This window comes from Capra hircus, chromosome 4 (genome assembly GCF_001704415.2).
Source record: "Capra hircus breed San Clemente chromosome 4, ASM170441v1, whole genome shotgun sequence".
Classification (NCBI taxonomy): Eukaryota; Metazoa; Chordata; class Mammalia; order Artiodactyla; family Bovidae; genus Capra; species Capra hircus.
In genome coordinates this window covers 37,705,410-37,729,114 of record NC_030811.1, presented here as the reverse complement: position 1 = coordinate 37,729,114, position 23,705 = coordinate 37,705,410, and the positions used below count along the sequence as shown (strand labels likewise).

At 40.5% G+C, this 23,705-nt stretch overlaps 1 protein-coding gene across 1 annotated transcript in view; it reads left to right on the top strand.

Annotated features, from left to right (window-relative positions):
* Nucleotides 1–23,705, top strand: part of AMPH (amphiphysin) — a 213,542-nt gene that overhangs the window by 142,693 nt on the left and 47,144 nt on the right. Inside the window, exons 7-11 of the mRNA XM_018046989.1 lie at nt 1,506–1,591; nt 6,051–6,126; nt 6,772–6,854; nt 10,771–10,909; nt 12,465–12,593. Coding sequence (XP_017902478.1) covers nt 1,506–1,591; nt 6,051–6,126; nt 6,772–6,854; nt 10,771–10,909; nt 12,465–12,593 — 513 coding nt within the window. The remainder of the gene's footprint in view (nt 1–1,505; nt 1,592–6,050; nt 6,127–6,771; nt 6,855–10,770; nt 10,910–12,464; nt 12,594–23,705) is intronic.

Genomic DNA, 23,705 nt, shown 5'->3' with positions numbered 1-23,705 from the left:
TTTCATCATAATAAATGTTTCCCCCTAACTTCTGCCTGATCATATAAAGTAATGTGTCCTTACACTCTTTATGTCACCATGGTCCATGTGTATGCATGCTAAGTCGCTCAGTCGTGTCCAACTTTTTGAAACACTTTTTGAGACACTGTAGCCTGCCAGGCTCCTCTCTCTGTGGGATTCTCCAGGCAAGAATGCTGGAGTGGGTTACCACGTCCTCCTCCAGGGGATCTTCCCGACCCAGGGATCAAACCCACGTCTCTATGTCTCCTGCATTGGCAGGTGGGTTCTTGACCACTAGCATCACCTGGGAAACCTGCTGTGGTCCATACTTGATGCCAAAATGGAGATTCAACTGGGAAATCAAGTGTGAAATTCTCAGGCGTAACTTGTGCTTGAGAGTACAGATGTGTGCTACAATTGCTTGACATTCATTTTCTTTGAAAGAACCCATTTCCAGAGCTTTCTCCATGTATGTCTCCAGTCACTGACAGCTCGTTGGAGACACCTACTAATTTCTCTCTTGGCTTCCAGTCTTGTCTCCCCCCATCTTCCCACACGCAGCTTCCTGGATCACCTTTCTACTGAACGTACCCAGATCGAATTTCTCCAATGCTTAAGTCTTTTAATGGCTCCCATTGCCTGTCAAAAAGTTGTAAATTCCTTAGCATGGCCTATGCAACCTTCACAGCTGGTTTCTGACTCACCTCTCCATCTTGTCAGCTTTCAAGTCTTCTTTCCCCTGCTTTCTTCCTCCACACAAACATCCTAATCTGGAGCTTCTATGACCTACACACTGGCTCCTAAGCAGTTACTGTAAGAGCTAAGTTTCATGTCAGGCCACTGAGAAGCAAGGCACAGTGTTCAGCACTTTATTTACATCCACTTTCCTTAATACTCACAACACCTGTGAGGTGGACATTGCTATGTTCATTTATGGATCTTAGGTACAGAAAGGTGGTAACGAAAGTCCACATGGTAAGTGAATGAGAATCCCAACCCAGGCAACTCCACCTTATGTGTTGTCCACCATTCCCCACCACTTCATTAGCAAACAGGTGCTCACTGTTCAAGATGCAGTATCAAGTTAAAATATCACCTTTTCCATGGAACCTTCTCTAATTCTTGCACTGTCTTTCTTAATGGCATGCTCCATAATAGCTTATAAGCCTTCTCTTATAGTGTAGTTACTTAGACTGGCCACTAGACAGGGAGTTTCTTGGGAAGCATCCTGGCCCAGTATCCCAAGCAGAGCATGTAACAGTGTATGTGACAGGCGGTTAGTGCAGTTTTGTAGAATGAATGAATCTGCCAGAGACTGCAAGAGCAACCATCGTAACGAATCTTTTACTGAAAATGATCATGTGGATTTTAACCAGATTTTTCTCCTTTCCAAAATGTTCCAGGATGCTGTAAAGCTATTTCTATTTTATATTAAATGTTGTTGTGTCTAGAAGTGTGGTATGCATGTGATGTTTCAGTGTAAACATGTTATGTGTCATTTCTAGGCAGAAGAGGAATTTCAGAAAGCACAGAAAGTGTTTGAAGAGTTTAACGTTGACTTACAAGAAGAGTTACCATCATTGTGGTCAAGGTAAAGATGGTTCTGTATATGTTATAAGTGGAGGAATAGTGAATATTACTTGTCTTATTTCCTGTGGTGCTTTAGCACTCACTGTCCAGTAGAAGTGTTCGATGATCTGTAATTTACGATATGGTAGCTTCTTACCACATATGGTTGACCTTGAGCACTTGAAATATGTTTAGTATGACCTGGGAACTGAATTTTAAATTTATGTTATTTTGTTTTAATTCATTTAAATTTAAATAACCCAATTTGGTTAGCTACCACATTGGACAGCACTGTTTTAGACTTTTATTTCAAGTAGTGATACAAATCTCATTTAGAGGCATTAGGAGGACTATCCTTAACCTTGAAATTTAAAGGATAAATTTTTAACCCTTGGAAGAACTTTTTATTTCAAGGGGTCATCTAGTCTCTGTCTTTTATGTGAAACCTCTGCTGTCAGCTCTCACCTGTTAATCTGAGCTTCATTCTTATTTTATAAATGAAATAGTCTTTTTTTTTGGTTATTTATAGACTTTATTTTTTTTACTCAAATTTTTTTAAAATGTAAATTTATTTATTTTAATTGGAGGTTAATTACTTTATAATATTGTATTGGTTTTGCCATACATCAACATGAATCTGCCACAGGTATACATGTGCTCCCCATTCTGAACCCCCCTCCCTCCTCCCTCCCCACACCATCCCTCTGGGTCATCTCAGTGCACCAGCCCCAAGCATCCAGTATTCTTTTTTTTTTAATTTTTATTTTTACTTTATTTAACTTTACAATACTGTATTGGCTTTGCCATACATTGACATGAATCCACCACGGGTGTACATGAGTTCCCAATCCTGAACCCCCCTCCCACCTCCCACCCCATATCATCTCTCTGGATCATCCCCGTGCACCAGCCCCAAGCATCCTGTATCCTGCATCGAACCTAGACTGGCGATTTGTTTCTTACATGATAGTATACATGTTTCAGTGCCATTCTTCCAAATCATCCCACCCTCTCCCTCTCCCTCAGAGTCTAAAAGTCTGTTCTATACATCTGTGTCTCTTTTGCTGTCTCACATACAGGGTTATCATTACCATCTTTCTAAATTCCATATATATGTGTTAGTATACTGTATTGGTGTTTTTCTTTCTGGCTTAGTTCACTCTGTATAATCGGCTCCAGTTTCATCCATCTCATTAGAACTGATTCAAATGTATTCTTTTTAATGGCTGAGTAATACTCCATTGTGTATATGCACCACAGCTTTCTTATCCATTCATCTGCTGATGGACATCTAGGTTGTTTCCATGTCCTGGCTATTATAAACAGTGCTGCGATGAACATTGGGGTACATGTGTCTCTTTCCATTCTCCAGTATTCTTTTTTATGGGTACTCTGCATTTCTCATTCCATTAACTTCAGTTTTCCCATTTAGTGGTAGAACCAAGAAGTTGTTGGGTGAAGTGGGGCCTTATGTCTCAGTTTTCATCAGCACACCCATGCTACCACCCTGAATAAACAGGATTGTGCTTGTCATGCAACACTGCTTTAAGTAAAATTTGAAATCTTGGTTAGGATGTGGAGGACAGGGAATCCTCCTACCCTATTGGTGAGATTGTAAATTGATGCAGCTGCTATGGAAAACAATATAGAGGTCCCTCAAAAAATTAAAAATAGATTTACTATATGATCCAGCAGTCCCACTCCTGGACAGAACTATAATTCAAAAAGATACATGCACCCCTATGTTCATAGCTGCACTATTCACAATAGCTAAGACATGGAAACAACCTGAATGTCCATCAACAGAGGAATGGGTAAAGATATGGTATGTGTATACAATGGAATACTACTCAGCCATAAGAGAACAAAATAATGCAAAACTGCAGCAACATAGGTGCACCTGGAGATTATCATACTAAGTGAAGTAAGTGAGAAAGCCAGATACCATATGATATCACTGAAGTGTAGACTCTAAAATATGGCACGAATGAACATATGTGTAAAACAGACTCATAGACAGCACATGCGTCTTCCATTGAAGGGGGCTCAGGCAGAAGCAGTGACCAGCTCACTGGGGTGAGACAGTTTCCCTCAGGGGAGAGGGGAGAGTGCCCTGGCCTGCATTCTGGGACTGCAGTAGGCTCAGTTGTTAACTAATGTTAACAGTAATGTTCACTACTGAACATTTTTTCCATGGTTTCCAAGAACAAAGAAACCTCTTAATGAAGAAATTAAGTGGGTCTTAACAGCTAACCAGAAGGGCCCTGAGGTTCCCTTTGGGGAAATGGTAATGTCTCAGACCCTTTTTGATGAAGAGCTTGTGAAATGAATCCTTATTTTATAGCTGATATTATCAGAATACCTGACAGCAGATAGTATCAAAATTCAGAGCCTGGTACTCTTTGTGGGTGTATATTTTACTGCTGACAACACCAGTGTTTTGTAAGTCAAGGTTATAGTCAGAGTGTGTTCTTCCAGTAGAATGAGTGCCAAATTTGTTCGCTCACTGGTTTGTTAATCTGCTTATCTGTTCGCTCATTCATTCATGGAATATTTACTGCATCGCCTGTTCTGTGCCAACTGTTATTAGGTGCTGAGTCTGTTCTTGTGAACTAGCCAAAGGCAGTTCCTGTTTGATAGAATCTCTGACTTCATAAATAGGAGAGAATCACTATATGATAAGTGGCATCAAAACTACTGAACATTTTTTTTTTCAAAATTAAATACATCCTTGTTGATTTGATTTCTGAGTTCTCAAAGGAAACAAAATCTTAGAAAATCATAGATGTTTGTCTAGTCATTCTAAATAAGGTGTTTCTTACTAGTACTATGCCAATTATTTTTCTAAATAATCATTGAAATAAACAAGCTGTGTATCAGGAAGCAATTTAAAGATAGAAGAATGGGAATTCTTGTTTTTGCTGCTTCTAGTAGAAAATTCTGTATGAATAATAAGAATAAAACAAGCTCCAAGAAATAAACAAGCAAATTCAGATGGGCAATAGATAAAGGAACAAAAAAGGATTAACTCAGCTTTCCTTAATGGAAGATAATTTAAAAGCAGGTGAGATCCTAACTCTTTCCCAGCATATTTACAGAAGTTTTATGTCAAGGGGCCTAGAAGGTCCCTGCATAGGGAAGCTGGTCAGCAGCGCCCATCAAAGCTGCTCTTCTCTGTACCTTTCACCCGGTGTTTACAGTCAAGAAGCTTATTCTGAGGAAACAGTAAGCTGGACACAGAGTTCATTTCATAGATCTTCATTAGGGTTTTGTTTAGTATAGTGAAACATTGATGCAAATAAAACAATAACCACCACCAACTTCAGCTGGGCTTCCACCATGGCTCAGCAGGTAAAGAATCCGCTTGCAATACAGCAAACACAGGAGATGCAGGATCAGTCCCTGAGTCGAGGAGATCCCCTGGAAGAGGAAATGGCAACCCGCTCCAGTATTCTCCCTAAAAAATCCCATGGATAGAGGATCCCGGTGGGCTATAGTCCACAGGGTTGCAAAGAGTCAGACATGGCTGAATGACTAATCGCTACTTCAGCTACCTCCCCCTTCCCCATCTGCACCCACCGTCTATTTAAATCTGATCCTCCTTCATGGCAGCCTGTTTAGCCTCTCAAGCAGATGTTTACAGCTGGCACAGGGCCCATCCTACCCTCTTCTCTTAGTTCCTTCAGCTGTTTCTATCCAAAACTGCTAAATTTTGGTATTTTATCTTGTGTGGCCATTTGTATTAATGTGAACATTCACATACTGTTTTGAAATCTGCTTCTTTCTCTCAGCAGTATGAATGAAGCATATGTTCATAATAGACTTCTCTATCTCAAAATCTTTACAAAGTACATATCTAAAACACAAATTCTTAGGGCAGTGATTCTAGAATCACTGGTTCTGAACCAGCAGCATCAGTATCACATAGAACTTGTTAGAAATTCATCGCAGACCTGAGGTTCCCTGGTGACTCAGATGGTAGAGTTTGCCTGCAATGCAGGAGACCTGGGTTTGATCGCTGGGTTGGGAAGATCCCCTGGAGAAGGGAATGACAACCCACTCTAGTATTCTTGCCTGAAGAATTCCAAGGACAGAGGAGCCTGGCGGCTACTACTCTGTGTAAATGGGGTCACACAGAGTGGAACACAACTGAGCAACTAACACACACACACATCTCAGACCTGTTAAATTGGAAACAAATCGCCAAGTGATCTTGGTGTACATTAAAGTGTGAGAAATGTTTGTTTGCGTATTAACCAGATATCAGGAAAGACTGTGTTCTACACCGAAAGATGGTATTTTTGTTCATTAACGGATCAGGAAAGGTTACACCTACTTTGGGTTAAGTATTTTTATTTAATCTAGTGTTACTCAAAATTATGTAAAGAAAATCTGTTTTTTAATATATGTAATAGCCATTCAAAACACAGTTTTGCTGATTAGTCTTTCTCTTCTTTCCTCTTTGTATTTCCACATGGTAGACGAGTTGGATTTTATGTCAATACTTTCAAAAATGTCTCCAGCCTAGAAGCCAAGTTTCATAAGGAAATCGCAGTGGTGAGTAATGATGATTATTTTTCCATATGGAATATAAAGTAAATGAACATTTATTCTGGAAGCAAATGCAATGGCATACATTAGGCAAAGAATTTACTCTCTTTCGTGGTTCTTTTAATAGTGTGTTTTGACTCTCAGTAATATTTCTACATTGTTTTGTGGTGGCTGCATGTTTCTATAAATCTGGTTCAATTTGTGCTTTCATGAACCCCTGCCTACTTGTTACAATCATAAAATCTTTTTTTATTTTTTCAGTCAGTTTTTAAAGTTGGATTTTCAAGTCTTTAGCCTGAGGAAAAATTGGTCTCCAAATAGATAGTCAGCATTTGTGTCATTGAGTAATATTTTCTTAGTTCAACAGGGTGGTTGTATCACTTTATCTCTAATAGAATCTAATGTAAATAGTAAGTGTGTGTTTTCTCCTCTATATTCTGGTTTATATATATGTTAATTTGTGTTTGTGGCCTTACAGTTTTGACATGAATTTTAAATTGGACCCAGTTCAGACATTAAATTATTCTGAGACCATCCATGCTATCATAAGATTGTTAATGTTTCCATAAACAATTCCTTCCTGGGGGCAGTAGCCTGAATTTGCAGCAGAATGACTTAAAATTAATAGACAAAGGACATCTGTCTTCCTAGCTTTGCCACAAACTGTATGAAGTGATGACGAAACTGGGCGACCAGCATGCTGACAAGGCCTTCACCATTCAAGGAGCTCCCAGGTAGGCCATGGTCGTGAAAGCCAAGTTCATGTGTGTATACCTTTAAGGCAAAAATTGTTGCAACTTCTACAGCCTATACCAGCATCTTTCACTCATCCTACAAAGATCTAAAATCAAGGAATTTTTCCATCCAGAGGGTGATACCAGAACTTAGTTCTGTGCTTTTACATTGACTGTTAGCCTTCAGATGTATCCTCATGGACTTTTGTCACTGCAGAGTGCTATCTACCTCTTTTTGCTTTCCAGCTATAATGTCAATTTCTTGCATACAAATTCTAGTTGTGCACTTGTTACTTTATTTGGAGAGGAAGAGAATTCCCTGAACCCACAACAATTAGTCTTGTTATTTATTGGGTTGGCCAAAAATCTCATTTAGGTTTTTCTATTACCATATTATGAATTTTTCAATAACATCATACATTACGAACTTTTTGGCCAACCCAATATATTGGTGTTGATACCTTTAACGAATCTTTTTTGGGAGAGGCAAAAGGAAGTAAGTGAGACCTCACCATCATCTTCCTTCCTAACTTGACCTTGCAAACACTGCATTGTTTGGGTTTTGTTGAACATTGGTTTGTTTTTATTTTGAGTGTGCCTGTCAGATGTACCAAAGGCTCAGTAAGCTGTAGATGAATAGTCTACAGTGCCAGGGTTTGGATTCACAGCATCTTACTCTTATGATTTGGGAATCCCTTTTATCCATCCTTCTCAGGCATTATGTACTCAGGCTAGTGAGGCTTGGGTTGGAATTCAGAGGACTCAAATTTCAGTTTTCTGATTCTGCAGTTAATTTGCTCTGCCTTCCTGGAGGAAGTTCAATAATCTTTCTGGATAAAGGGCTCATTTTTAAAATCAATTGAAATAAAAATATGCTATTGAACTAAACAACTTGTAAGGAAATAACACAGTCCTGACATTCTGTGTTTATGATTTAGCATCCATCAATGTATACCAGCATACCCATGCATTTATAAAAACACAATGCTCTTACACAGGCACTGCCACCTCCACGTATTAGTGTTTGGAACCTGCTGTGCCAGGGTCCAGCCCCCACAGGATCCAGGGGAACCTGAAGGAAAAACGGTGTCGGCAGATGATTTAGAGAGAGATAAGGAAAGAATATTGTAGATAAGAAAATAGAGGAGAGAAAGAGGCTGATATTCCTTGGTTTACACAGAAAGCTAATAAAGTCTTAGAAGCCTAGGCAGAAAAGTGAATGCAGAGAGCCTCTGTGTTCCAAGGGATCAGCCTGAAAAAGAAAGTAAGAGAGAAAAAAAGAAAAACATGGGGTGACCAAGCTTCTTCAAGCGAGGCCCAATAGCTCTATTTTAAAAGGTACTTTTATACCTTGTCTTATACATAGAAGGAAATGAAAGATGAAAAGTCATACAGAGTCAGCCCAAACATTACATCTGTTTTGTCTTTATCGAAACCAGCATTTTTTCTGCAAACCTTTCCCATAAACAATATTGTGTACATTATCTTCTGGCCTTGGAGGCCTGTGAACATTTTATGACCCTCTTTTGATAAAGGCTGTTCAACCAGAAAACTTATTTTCCCTTGAAATGTTTTTTCTTATATTTCTAATCTATGTCAGCCTCAGAAAGTATTAAACAAGTTACATTTCTCATGGAGCAAAGGTGCAGTAAGATATAAGAAAGAATCAATTAGCTCAAAAGTCTGATGTGGTTAATTTCAAGGCTACACTTGTTTTTCTTACTTTTCAACTATGTTAACTAATGCACTCCCAGGTGCACAGTGGATAAGAGATATGGGAACTTAGCAACAAGCATTGGCCCAATAATGAAATATCTTATACCAGCACTATTCTAATAACTTTTAACTCTTTGAAAGGCTCTGTGTTTTAGGTTTTCCGTGCCTCTCACAGTTGGGAGGCTGTAAATAATCATATGTGTAGCTGCAAGAGTCTGGATATACCTGCCAAGCAAGCTAGAATGCTAACAGAGGGGGTTTGATTTGAAATATTTTTCTCATGTCCAAGAGACTTATTAGCTATAGCCCTAAGTTAATTTTCTCCAGAGAAAGGTGATCAGGAATGGCCCCCTGTTAATGTCAGAGGAGTTGGTGAAAGTCATGAAATAGTAGAACAGACAGATTCTGGTTTGGAGGTAGATGCTCAAGAAAGCCGAGGGAGCCCCTTGAGTTCTGAAGCCTTGCTTAACAGTTCTCTTCCACATGACCTTGTCATGGGTGGGATCTCCCATGGTGGCTCCCGGCACTCCTGGAAACAACTAATTTTCTCATTTGATTCTATTTGGTCTAGATATACATGTAGTCCCTACCCTGGCTGCTATACTAAGTGAGCATTAAGTATATTGTCTTAGAACATTGCCTAAAAGAAGACAGGAAAGGGACAGAACTATTGTGTCCAAACTGAGAACGAAATGTAATAAGAATATCACAATGACATTTGGGTGATTTAGGAAGGAAGTACACGGGGAAAGGTGGCTCCCTTATACAGAGATGAAGGGACAATGGATGCATGTAAATGTATGGCTGGGCTGCATCTCAGTTCACCTGAAACTACCACAGTGTTATTATCTGCTGTGAAAGTGAAAGTTGCTCAGTTGTGTCTGACTCTTGTGACTCCATGAACTATTCAGTCCATGGAATTCTCCAGGTCAGAATACTGGAGTGGGTAGCCTTTCCCTTCTCCAGGGGATCTTCCCAACGCAGGGATCAAACCCAGGTCTCCCGCACTGCAGGCAGATTCTTTACCAGCTGAGCCACCGGGAAGCCCATTATCTGCCATACCCCAATACAAAATAAAAAGTTTAAGGTTTATTTGGGGAAAAAGGTATCTGGAAATTTCATTGCTGCTGAATCAGATACAATGAAGAGAAAATGGGGCCACGACCACTTAACAAGTGTTCTTCATTTTTTTCAACGTTCCTCTGCAGAACGAGGTGGTGAGTGAGCTCAGAGGGGCCTCCATTAGGCATAGATTGGTGGTCGTGCTTCCCAGGCGAGACCATGATTGGCAAGGTTCCAATCATGTGTGTGTCCATGTCCTGTCCATGGGACCCATTCCCTCAGCCCATTGAATCTGTAGACCCTTCTGCTGTGTACGTGCTCATTTATTTGGGGGTACAGACTTGTTCCTTCAATCTGTAGAGTTTAGAAGTTCTTAGAGAGTAGGATGTGTCCCCAGTGGTGGATTAACCATTGCATTTGGGCTGATCACCAGCATCTGGCCCGGGGCTAGGAGCATGATGGGCTCTCAGTAAACATTACAGACTCTCATCTGTCATATAATTCGTTTGCACATGTCTGAATCGAGTTATTGTGCTGTAAGGTGTAGAAAGAGAGACAACGAATTAATTTCTAAATATTATCAGAAAGCACGCCTACCAAATCTTAATGAACATTGTCCTAGGGATGCCTTTTAATAGCCAATGTATCACTTGGTGGGGCAGGGCAGGTTTTGCTATAGATTATGCCATAGCAAGTTTCTCTTATAAACCAAAAGTGAAATTAGTTCAATTAATTCAGCTTATGTTTGGAAGATTCTTACAGAGCGTATTTGGCTCAGTGGAAAGAATAGGAGTTTGAACTACTAAGGCCTGAATTTGGATCCACAAAATTTTCCAGTGATGTTAGGGATTTTTTTTGTCCTCTCTGTGCCCCACTTTACTTACCTGTAAAGTGGAAACAATTATGCACTGGTTCTTGTGATCAGCGGAGGTAATGTATGAATGGGACCTTGCAGACAGTGGACAATAAATGGCACCGGTTACTGCATCACTGTTATTAATAACCAGGATGAACAGGAAGAGGGAGTAGATAACCAATAGTGCCTGTCATGCCTGAGGATTTCTGTGAGAAGGAAGGCCCTTGAGAAATAAGGACCACTCTGTAGAGAGCGCCTTACTTACCCTCTGTGTTCATTCAGCGACTCGGGTCCTCTCCGTATTGCAAAGACGCCTTCGCCACCTGAGGAGGCTTCACCCATCCCAAGCCCGACAGCAAGTCCCAATCACACGTTGGCACCTGCATCTCCTGCACCAGTCCGACCTCGGTCACCCTCGCAGGTAGGAAGACATCACATATATGAGGGGGACCGGAAGAACCCAGGCTGAGCTGACCCCACTTGGGATAACCCCATGGAGTGCAGTGATTGACAAGAGTTTTCAGTGTGAGCCTTGGCCATTGGGATCATCACTAAGGAATAAACTTCCCTTTTTTTACTCAGATTTTTATGTTTCCTCACATACCCTCTGCTTCAGTGGGTTGAGACATCTCTTTCCACGATCTCAACTTCCTGAGGCTTGCATGATCCCTTCTTCTCAGCATCTTGCACTTTTAAGGCTCTGTTGAATCCTACCTTCTCCACCTCCCTCCTGTTAGTCTTTAGGTAACACCTGGAGCAAGAACGGCCATGATGTTTATGTCAGTTCACTTTTTTTTTTTTGTATCACCCATAGCATATTGTGCACGCACTCAGCAAAAGTGATGGAACAAGTGATTGAAAGAAACAGAAAGGGCCAAGCAAAGGCAAACATAGAGAAAAACAGCCACCCTCATTATCCCTTCTTTTAGAGAAAATGAAATTCCTATGGGGAAACTTGAAGTGGCTAATCCAGCTCAAGCTTTCTTGTGTATGGTTGAAACTAAAGATCATTGCGAAAAGATGTGAATGATGGATAGAGCTCTGAAGTGCTTATTTTGTTGTTTATTCACGAAGTCATGTCTGAGTCTTGTGCGACCCCATGGACTGTAGCCAGCCAGCCTCCATTGTCCGTGGGATTTCCCAGACAAGAATACTAGAGTGGGTTGCCATTCCCTTCTCTAGGGGATCTTCCTGACCGAGGGATCAAACCTGAGTCTTCTGCATTGGAGACTGAATCTTTACTTTGCTTTATCAGCAGGCAGATTCTTTACTGCTGAGCCACCTTTCCAAAATATGGGAGTGCAGAGTGAGGTGTATGCTGCCCATAGTGGTCTCACTGACTCTAGTGAAATCTTGCTAGCTTTTAGTTCTAGAATTCTTAACGTGCTGCTGAGGTGAGAAATCATTTGCTGTTGACTTTGGAGAAGGTATGGCATTAGTTTGGGCTTCCCAGGTGGTACTAGTGGTAAAGAATCTACCTGCCAATATAGGAGATGTAAGAGACGTGGGTTAAATCCCTCGGTCGGGAAGATCCCCTGGAGGAGGGCATGGCAACCCAGTCCAGTATTCTTGCCTGGAGAATCCCCATAGACATAGGAGGCTGGCTGGCTACAGTCCATAGGGTCACACATTCGAACATGACTGGAGTGACTTAACCCGCATGCATGCACGCATGGCCTTATTTTAACTTGAGAGGCACAGGTACATTACCCCGCAGTGCTGTGATATAGCACTCGTGTTAAGATGGATGGAGTCTCGTGGCCTGAATTTTCCTCATTGGACCATTACTTGTCACACCGTAGCTACAAGCCGGCATTCTTTGCCGGAATCAGGTGGGCTGATTTCTCAATGCAGACCAAAATTTGAATCAGGGATCAATCTCATCCCCTGGCTCTGTTCCCAAGACATTTCTGCATGTCTCGCGTGCCGTCTTCCACTGAATTAAACCCTGTTTGTTTGTGTGTGATGTTTCTTAGACAAGGAAAGGGCCTCCTGTCCCGCCTCTTCCTAAAGTCACCCCAACAAAGGAGCTACAGCAGGAGAACATCATCAGTTTCTTCGAGGACAACTTTGTTCCTGAAATCAGTGTGACCACACCTTCCCAGGTGAGCACCTGGAACAGAGCTGGGATGTCCGTGGACGCTCCGTGGCAGAGGGAGTCTCAGGGCTCAGCTCTGGAGAAGGTGGCAGATGTGAGAGCCAATGGTGAAATTATAGTTGTTATTCAGGTTTGCTTTACTTACCTGATATGTCTGAAGGATTCTCAAGTGAGAGATGCACAGTATTTGAAAAGACTCCTTCTTTCCATTATAAAGAGCTGTGCATCATTACTATAGAAAGTTGGGAAAATACTAAAAGTGTAAAGTGAAGAATTTTAATAAGCCCTTAAATCATAGCACTCTGACAGCCACTGGTGCATTTAGGTTTGTGTGCCGTGTGTGTTTAGTCGCTCAGTCATGTCTGACTCTTTGCAACTCCATGGATTGTAACCTGCCGGGCTCCTCTGTCCATAGGCTCCTCCAGGCAAGAATACTGGAGTGGGTTGCCATGCCCCACTCCAGGAGATCTTCCCAACCCAGGGATCGAACCCAGGTCTCCCTCATTGCAGGTGGATTCTTTACCATTTGAGCCACCAGAGGTTTATTTTCTTTTATTTTTTCTAAGTATACATCAAATTTTGCAGCACAAAATTCTGATTTCTGTTTAATCTTATTGAGCATTTTTTTCATGTTATAATATTGTCTTTTCCAAAAAAATCAAAGTTTGTCCAGAGTATTTTATCAGATGAATGTAACCAGCCCCTGATGATGGTCACACTTCCACTTTTTTGTTACTTTATCAGCACCTTGGTGATATCAATATATATTAATACAGAAGTGTAAAGTGTTAGTTGCTCAGTTGTGTCTGACTCTGCAACCCCATGGACTGTAGCCCACCAGGCTCTTCTGTCCATAGAATTCTCCAGGCAAGAATACTGGAGTTTCTTTCTCCAGGGGATCTTCCTGACCCAGGGATCAAACCCAGGTCTCCTGCATTGCAGGCAAATTCTTTACTCTCTGAGCCACCAGGGAAACCATTGTTTTTTTCATATTGCTCCTGAATAAAGAATAGTAAAATGAAATTCAAAGAGGTGAATTTTAGGTCTTTTGACCTTTAATGGAGTAAATGGATCCACTTATGTGACTTGGCAAAGGGAACCACCTGTGTTCCCCCTGGTTTGAAAGACACCTGGGTGTGTGTACCCATTTATAGCTACCCTCGATGTTATACCTACACCTGTCCCAGCTTGGTTGTCTTTTGCCTCAAGGATAATCTTGACTTAGTTGCTCCTCACATCGTCAAAGTCATCTCTTTGTTAAGAGTGAATGTTCCCAGAGATCATGCCAATACCATTTCCTGGTATTCTCACAGTCAGAAGTAATTTTAACATTTTGCAGGGGGTGCAAGCATAACATTGTCATTCCTGAGTACATAAATAACAGCTCTATGTCTAACATCCCAATTACAATTGCGTCCTATCAATAATAATAGAAACATGTACTAAAAACAGGGGCTTCAGAAAATAAAAACTTAAAAGTAGTGCAGTGGTACGCCATACTTTCTCATCTCTCTCTAGAGGGTGTTTATGGATCAGTGCAATGCCATTTGCTATTGTTTTCCTTTTGGTAAGCTAATTAGGGCTTGAAATGTGATTTAGTAGCTCCTTTGAGGAAAGGGAATTGCATGTTTATCAGTGCATGGACCAGTAATATCTGTGGATACACAGATGCCACCAGGGATAGTGGTCTTAGAGCCAAATAATCTTACCCAGCATCCACAGTGGCCCTGGCACCAAACTGGAGCAGTTTTCATGTCCAAGTTGTTCTGTGCCTTTGTACTTCTAACAGCTTGCTCTGTTTTTAGCTTCATCAGTTTTAAAGGGAGAGTGTTTTAGAGTGATAAGACCCTTACTGAAGTTGCTTTCACCTGGACCCCTCAAAAGCATCCTCTCAATTCCATCTCCAATAAAGAATATGGTCACCCAGAAGCCATGTGTGCTTAGCTGAGGACATCTCCAGGTAGCAGGCAAGGCCACTGAAGTAGAGAAAATGTGACAAGTAGACTAGTTTTGAAGTAAAGACGGGGATCAGAGATCTTCTTTCTTCGACGGTGTTTTTTTATTTGCAGTTTGCTGGCTCACATAAGGGTCCTTCACAGTGTGGGGGAGAAAAAGAATCAACGCACTTTAAAAAAATACAGATGCCAGAAGAGGTGCCTGAGTCCTTCTAAGAGGGTTAACTTTGGCTGGTGTCGTTGAGTGAGAGAGATTGATGAGCAAAATCAAGAGTTAGGGGAGAGGGTGAGGAGGCACTTGTCAAACCTGAAATGTCTCCAGCTGTGGCTGCTGCAGCGACACAGTCAGCTGAGAGCGGCCCCATCCTTGCCCCAACTTGGCTAGCCTGTGTTCAGGCTCCTGGGCTGTTGGAATGGAAAGGAAAGGCATCCTCCGACTGGCACCTTTTCTAACTTACTGGCTGGGTCAAGTCCACCAGTGTGCCAGGGGACTGTGAAGGAAGTAACCCCCAGAGACATTATGGGGGTGCATTTGGGGGGATTTATCTTGATATATATTGTTTTCTTTTAATCTGGGGAGGAGGCAGAAAAGGGTTTCTATCTTTTTTTCTGGATCTAAGTGGCAACATGACTGTAGCAGGTGAACCCCAGTGTATTTGATGGGGTCAAATGATGGAAATGAGTTGGAGCATTTCCATTGACTCAGTGGCTGTGAGTCTCACGTCACCATGGTAAGAGCAAGGGTAAGGCAAGGATTTATATTTCAGTCTGCTTGCTCCCTTATTGAAGGATATAATCTAGCTTTATTTAATTTTATTTCTTTTTTCTTTATAGAAGTATATTTGATTTACAGTGTTGTTTTAATTTCTGGTGTACGGCAAAGTGATTCGTGTGTGTGTGTGTGTGTGTGTGTGTGTGTGTGTGTGTGTGTGTGTGTTAGTCGCTTAGTTGCGTCCAACTGTGCGCGATCCCAAGAACCTTTGCCCGCCAGGCTCCTCCATCCATGGGATTTCCCAGGCAAGACTACTGGAGTGGGTTACCATTTCCTTTAGATACATATATATAATATATATTCCTTCATATATATATTATATATATGTTTTATTTTAATATTTTTAAATGTTTAATGAGTCATTTTAGATTTAACAAATAGGTTTGCGTCCTCAGTTTGCTATTTTTATCATTTGCTTAATGTGGAAGAAAAGCATTTGTATGAATCCCACCCAGAAGTTCAAGATGTGATGAATGAAACATCCCTTGTCTCTAATGGATGTATTTCATATACCCTGCTTCATCACAGTTGTAATTCTCTCTTGAGTGTGTCCTGGGGTTGGAAATAGAAATCCGTCAGGTCTACAGAGCCCTCTAATGGCCTAAACCTTAACTGTAGCATGTGGTTTCTGGAAATACATATAGTTCCCAGAATCCTCTCTGGAAATAGCCATATCTATGTACAGGGACTTGCCTGCTTGTCTAGATCACAAGGCTGATTTTGTTTTTTTGGTTCTGTGTTTACAGAAATGGACCTGCCACAGGACATACCCACCCCTCCCTATTTTTAACTCCTAGCGACTTAAAAAAGAGATCCTTTGTGTGTGTGTGTGTGTGTGTGTGTGTGTGCACACCTGCACTATTCTTTGAAAACAGCATTTTCCATCTAGTCCCCTGAGATCCCCTTGGTCATAGGAGGCTGGGAGGGCTGCATCTCCTTTTGCTTTTTCACAATGAAAAGCAAAAAAGTTCAGGCTCTGAGAACTTCTGTGACAAAATCCCTATTTACTTTCTTTAAATCAGAGTTTCTCAAGTAATCTCTCATTCTCCCCCACCAGATGCTCTAAGGAAGTGGATTTTTGGTAAACATTTTTAAAAGGAAGATTGAAAAGGTATTATGTCCCTGGAAACCAAATTGTGGCAAAAAAATAAGATTTTAACAGGAGATCAAGACCAAAATAACATAATCATATATACATGTGTATAAACATATTATGTGTATATAAGCACACACACACATATATATATGTGTGTATATATATGTGTGTGTATGTATATATATATATATATATATATATATATATATATCTGCTTCCCTGGTGGCTCAGGCATTAAGAATCCACCTGCAATGCAGGAGACCCAGGTTCTATCCCTGTGTTGGGAAGATCCCCAGGAGAAGGACATAGCAACCCATTCCAGTATTCTTGCTGGAGAATCCCCATCGACAGAGGAGCCTGGCAGGCTACAGTTCATGGGGTCACAAAGAGTCAGACACGACTGAGCAACTAAGCACAGCACAGCACATATATATGTATACACATGATTGTGTTTTTTGGTCTTGATCTCCTGTTAAAATCTTGCTGCTTTTTATACAGGTGGTCAGGGGGCTCTCCATATAAACAATCTGAGTCACATGACATGAGCATGCCAGCAGCATCCTGGTGGCCAGTCTCATGGGATCCCCTGAGTGAAACAGTCTGCTCACCAGCCACCTTCTTGGAAGCAGGACTGGCCACCAAGTTTCAAGACAATCTTGTGGCTTATGAGTCCCAGTTTCCTGGGGCATTTGGTAGACCCTCCCTGTGGAGTTAGGGTGGGACAGTGCTCCAGAGAGGAAAGATGGGGCCATGCCCATGCAGATCTAGTCCAGGGGTGTTCTGCTCTGATGGCACCGCTGTCCCCACCACCAGTATGTGCATGCGTACTCAGTCACGTCAGTTGTGTCCATCTCTTTGTGACCCCTTGGACTGTAGCCCAGCAGGGTCCTCTGTCCACTGAATTCCACAGGCAAGAATACTGGAATGTGTTCCCATGCCCTCCTCCAGGAGATCTTCCCAACCCAAGGATAGAGTCCGAGTCTCCTGCACCTCCTGCATTGCAGGTGTATTCTTTACCACTGAGCCACACGGGAAGCCCCACCCCCCACATACACAACCAGAGTATGACCTAAAAAATTTCAAGGAAGCTGCTCAGAAGTGCAGGGACCCCTTGAGAGGCAGGTAGGGGAGCAGGGTTCCTTCTTGCTTATTTTCCTGTCAATTGGCAATGAGGCAGAAAAGATGGCTTTTTTGAGGATTTTTTTCATAGCAGATACCCCAACTATTTGGCCTAAATCTATTCTCAGCGTATTTTCTCTCTTTGATAAAGCTTTCCCATTTACAAATCCAGAAGGATTATCTTTTGAACATTACAGCTTATTCCTCCAAGCCCTCCTGTCACCCTGCTGTGCTAAAAAGCAAGACATCAGCATGGCCTTTAAGTTGTGTGACTGTTGGGATTAAGTCAGTGCTATGTATTTATTTATTTACGTAAGGCTGCATCTTACATTTTAAGTTCATGAAATCTTCCTATCTTGCCTAGTAAATCAAATCAAAATAAAATTTTCAGCTTGCAAAATACGTTCACAAGATGGCCCTTTTTCACCCGTTCTGATGGGGCCAGCCTGAAATTATTGACATGTGCACCACTCACTTCCTGGGTATCTGTAACCTGCTTTTAAATACCATGCTGGCTATTCTGTTCAATATAGCAAATTTCTGGACCAGCTGCTGCTTCTCTCAGTGGATATTTATTTCAAAGTAAACACATTAACGTTCTTTGAGGACGAGGAATTAATAAGATGAAAATTGGAGGAAAAAAATTAGTGCCTTTCAACTCCAGAGTCAGTCAGTATGGGTTGAAATTTATTTCTTTACATATGGTGGTACAGTAGTTGAAAAATCTAGCTTTATTCTACTTAATTGCCTTTGTACCTTTGTGGAAAATGAATTGTCCATCTGTGTATGGTTCTGTTTCTGGGCTCTGTGGTTTTCCTTTGATCCTTTACCTACCTTTGTGCCAGGACCACACTATCTTGATGACTGCCTCTTTATGCTGTCTTGAAACCAGAGAGGGTTAGTCCTTCAACTTTGTTATTCTTTTTCAGAATTGTTGTGGCTTTCTAGGTTCTTTGGGTTTCCATATGAATTTTAGAGTCACTTTGAAAGTTTCTACAAACTTTCAGGACATTGGATTTGATTTCTAGGTTTGTTGTAATAAAGCACCACAAATTGGGTGGCTTAAAAGAACAGGCATTTATTCTCTTGCAGTTCTGAGGCTAGAAGTCCAAGATCAAAGTGTCAGCAGAGCCATATTCCCTCTGAAGGCGCTAGGGGAGGGTTCTTAAATGCCTCTCTAATTTCTGGTGGTTCCTGGAAATCCTTGGTGTTCTTTGGTGTGTAGACCCATCATCCCACTCTGCCTGTCATCACACTGCATTTTCCCTGTGTGTCTCTGTGCTCTGTGTCTTCACACGGCATTGTCCTTGTGTCTGTGTATCCAAGATTTCCTCCTCTGAAAAGGATGCCAGTCATTGAATTAAGGCCCATCCTAATCTGGTGTGACCTTATATTAATTTCATCACATCTGCAAAGACCCTATTGCCAAATAAGGTCGCATTCAGAGGTTCCTGATGGATGTGAATTTTATAGGGGACTAAGAGGGCACAGTATTCAACCCAGTACAAATGATTGGCTATTGCATTGATTCTACAGATGAATTTGGGGAGCTGTGATGTCTTAATATTCATTGGAAGGACTGATGCTGAAGCTACAATACTTTGGCCACCTGATGTGAAGAGCCAACTCATTAGAAAAGACCCTGATGCTGGGAAAGATTGAGGGCAGGACGAGAAGGGGGTGACAGAGGATGAGATGGTTGGATAGCATCACAAACTCAATGGACATGAATTTGAGCAAGCTCCAGGAGATCGTGAAGGACAGGGGAGTCTGCCGTGCTATAGTTAATGGGTTTGCAGAGAGCTGGACATGACTTAGGGAGTGACCAACAGCAATGACATCTTAATAATATTGAATTGTCTGACCTATAAATACAGTATATGTATCTATCTATATATATCTTTTTGTGAAGATCTCTATTTTTGCCATGATTTGTTATGTTTAGTGTACAGGTATTTCACATCATTTGTTGTGTTTATCCCTAAGTATTTCATGCTTTTAGTGCTACTATAAATAGTATTTAAATTTTTCAGTTTCTGGGTTTTTATACTATTAAATATAAATATAACTGATTTTTATGTGTTGATGCTAACATGCTTGCAATCTTGTTAAACTCAATATTAGAGCCTTAGCCTTTTTGTAGAGTTCATTGGATTTTCTATATGGGCGATCATATCTTCTGTGAATAAAGATAGTATCAGTTCTTCGTAATCTGCATGCTTTTTAATGTGAACTAAGTCAAATTGGGTCATAGTGTTGCTTATATCTTCTAAAATCTTATTTATTTTCTGTTTGTTCTACTATTGAAAGTGGACTATTGAAAATTCCTCTGCAAAATTAAGCATTTTTCTATTTCATTTTGTTGTTTTCTTGGCTCTTGCTTCATAAATTTTAAAACTATAATTGAATGCACACGTTTAGGAATTTGCTTCTTTCTATTTCAGGAAATGACCTTCTTTATCCCTGATTATACCCTTTGATTTGAAATCTACTTTGTTTGTTGTTAAATGTAACTATTCCAGCTTTCTTTTTGTTAGGTTAGTATGTTTATCTTTTTCTCTCCTTTTACTTTTAATCTATTTGTGTGTACATATTTGAAGCTAGTTACCTGTAGATAGTATCTAGTTGTCTTGATTTTTAAAATTCAGACAGTCTCTGTCTTTCATTATATTATTTAGAGCATTTTCATTCAAGGTGGTTGTTCATATGGTGAAGTAAAATCTAGCACCTTGATCATTTTTTGTCCTGTTTTAGCCCTTCTACTTCATTTATCTGCCTTATTTTGAATTAATTTATCATTTTTATTATTCTCTTCTTTCTTTTTTTTTTAATTAGCTACACTTAACTATTTTGTTATTTTAGTGGTTGCCTTAGGACATAAATAACTTGTAACAGTCTACCTTCAAACAGTAGTATACTATTTAGGGTATGGTATAAAAACCTCAGAATAGTATATTTATATTTCTTCCTTTCTGATTTTTGTACTATTTTGTCATCGAGTTTACTTTTTAATATGAAGTAATTTCACATTAGTTTGTTATTTTTGTTTAAGCAATCAATTACTTTTTAAGAAGATTTAAATAATAGCCAAAGTCATATATACTTACCCACGTACTCCTATTCCTGATCCTCTTCATTTCTCTATGTGGATCTGTATTTCTATCTGGTATCACTACTTCTGCCTAAGAAATGTTCTTTCATGCTAATTCTAATGCAGATCTGATGGTGATAAATTGTTTCTGCTTTTGCATGCCTGAAAAAACTCTCCATCTCATTTTTGTGTTTTAAAAATATTTTCAAGAGGCACAAAATTATAGCTTCTTCCTCTTAGTACTTCAAAGATATTGATTCACTATCTTTTTGCTTTCATTATTTCTGATGATAAATCTACTATTAATTTTATGTCATTCCTTATAAGTGACATGTCTTTTTTGCTGGCCACTTTTAAGAATTTCTCTTTAACTCTAGTGTTGAGAAATTAGTTATGATGGGCTCAGATGTACTCCGTGTGTCTCTCATCCTCTTTGGCCAGTGGCTGGACAAAGCTTGTACTTTTCATGAATGGCAGGAATCCTAGGAAAGCAAGTCAACTGTTCAAGCACATTTCAATCTTTTGCTTGCATTATGTTCACTAACATCCCTTGGCCAAAGCATGACACACGGTCACCCCCAAGTCACAGGATAAGGAAGTAAACTTCATCGATCATGAGGTCAAGGCAAAGCTCACCATAAGGATTATGCTCAAACTGTACACCTATACTGGAAGAAGTCCAGTACCTTAACTGTAAACTTCAGATGTCCCCAGCAAAAGCTGCTTCATGAAGTATAGCACAGAAGATTATTATCATTGGTAGTGTTTCCCATTGCGTATCTTCCCTCACTGTGGTCTCCACACCTAGTCTCCTTTCCTAGATGCACATCCCAGGTCACCTCTTCCAGACTTTCAATGGTAAAACAGTAGTTGACATCAGACTCCCAAAAAGCTTTACGAATGTTGGGACCTCATCAGATCTACTCCAGTGGTGATGCAGGTGTAAGGAATGAGAAAAGATTAATTCCCTTCTGTTATGTTAGGGGAAATTACATGTCACTGTGTTTTGACACGTAGTGACAGCACTGTGAGTACTTCAGTGCTCTTTTATAAAGGGATACTGCATAAACAGGCAACCCTTTTCCCACTCTTTTTGTAGCTCTATTAAATTACGATTTCATATGAGTGCCTTAAGGGATAACTCTCAAGATGAAGGAAGCAAAACCAAATAGATATCAAGCCCAAAGTAGCCAGTTACACCTTTTGAAGGCAGCGAAACTGGTATAGTGGATATTTAATGACAGTCATTTTACACAGATCCACATTGTTACTAATAGCAGTTACAACAGCAGGCTTCCATTTCCATTTTGAATATTTTCAGAATACTGTGTTTAGTGCATTTGTTGTATTTATTGTTCATGGTAGTCTTTCTAGATATTATTACTCTCATTTTGTGCATGAAGAAATGGAGGCTCAAAGAAGCTGAATTAACGGCCCAGCAAACATATCAAGTAGCAAAGTTGGGGTGCAAACCCAGATTTATTTCAAATCAATGCATAACTCCATTTAGTCTATTGCTTTTTTCTTTTTAACCCTTGATCTCTAAATTCCCATTTTAGCTTCCTTAAGGGGATCTGTTTGTCTTCTCGGGCACTGATGGACATATTTGTGTGGCTCAATTTTTATGGAGAACTTGCAGATATCAGGGGTCCCTAAGATGTGGAAGCGGGTCTCTGCAGCAGCCTGAAACAGCACTGGAGTCAAAGGATGGTAGGAAACCTGGTACAGCCCGTTCTACTCATCCCTGAGTGGGAAAATGATGCCATCTGGCTCTTGATTTTTTTTTAAGGATTAGCAGTTCCTATCGGAGAAAGCGATGGCACCCCACTCCAGTACTCTTGCCTGGAAAATCCCACGGATGGAGGAGCCTGGTGGGCTACAGTCCATGGGGTTGCTAAGAGTCAGACACAACTGAGCGACTTCACTTTTCACTTTCATGCATTGGAGAAGGAAATGGCAACCCACTCCAGTGTTCTTGCCTGGAGAATCCCAGGGATGGGGGAGCCTGGTGGGCTGCTGTCTATGGGGTTCCACAGAGTCAGACACGACGGAAGTGACTTAGCAGCAGCAGCAGTGCCCATAAAATGTGCTTTGGGGGAAGATAGTAAAGTAATTCTTTAAAGACAACAAAGTGCATTAACATGAGTTATTGCTCAGATGTATCAAGTTCATAGAGCTGTGCCTAGAGCATTTTAAGTATAATGTCTGTTTGCAAAATCATAAATATATAATTTGTACCAATATACAATTGATGAAAATCAGTACTGTTTATAATAGCCAGGACATGGAAGCAACCTAGATGTCCATCAGCAGATGAGTGGATAAGAAAGCTGTGGTACGTATACACAATGGAGTATTACTCAGCCATTAAAAAGAATACATTTGAATCAGTTCTAATGAAGTGGATAAAACTGGAGCCGATTATACAGAGTGAAGTAAACCAGAAAGAAAAACACCAATACAGTATACAAACGCATATATATGGAATTTAGAAAGATGGTAGCAATAACCCTGTATGTGAGACAGCAGAAGAGATGCAGATGTATAGAACAGTTTCCTGGACTCTGTGGGAGAGGGAGAGGGTGGGATGATTTGGGAGAATGGCATTGAAATATGTATACTATCATATATGAAACGAATCGCCAGTCCAGGTTTGATGCAGGATACAGGATGCTCGGGGCTGGTGCACTGGGATGACCCAGAGGGATGGTACGGGGAAGGAGGAGGGAGGGGGGTTCAGGATGGGGACCATGTGTACACCCGTGGCGGATTCATGTTGATGTATGGCAAAGCCAATACAATATTGTAATTAGCCTGCAATTAAAAGAAATAAATTTATATTTTAAAAAACTCCTGCAAATTTTTAATAGGGGCTGAGGGAATCAATTGACAGTTTTGTTGTTGTAATTATTAAAGAAAGAGGGATCCCAAAAGAACATTATCCTTGTTAATTTTAAAAGGATATTGGAAGAATAACCATGCTACTGAATAGATAACTGAAGACAATATGCAGGATGTATAAGCAGATTTGCTCCTATAGTGAATATGGATACCCTAAAAAAAAAAGTATTATCTGTAATGCCCTT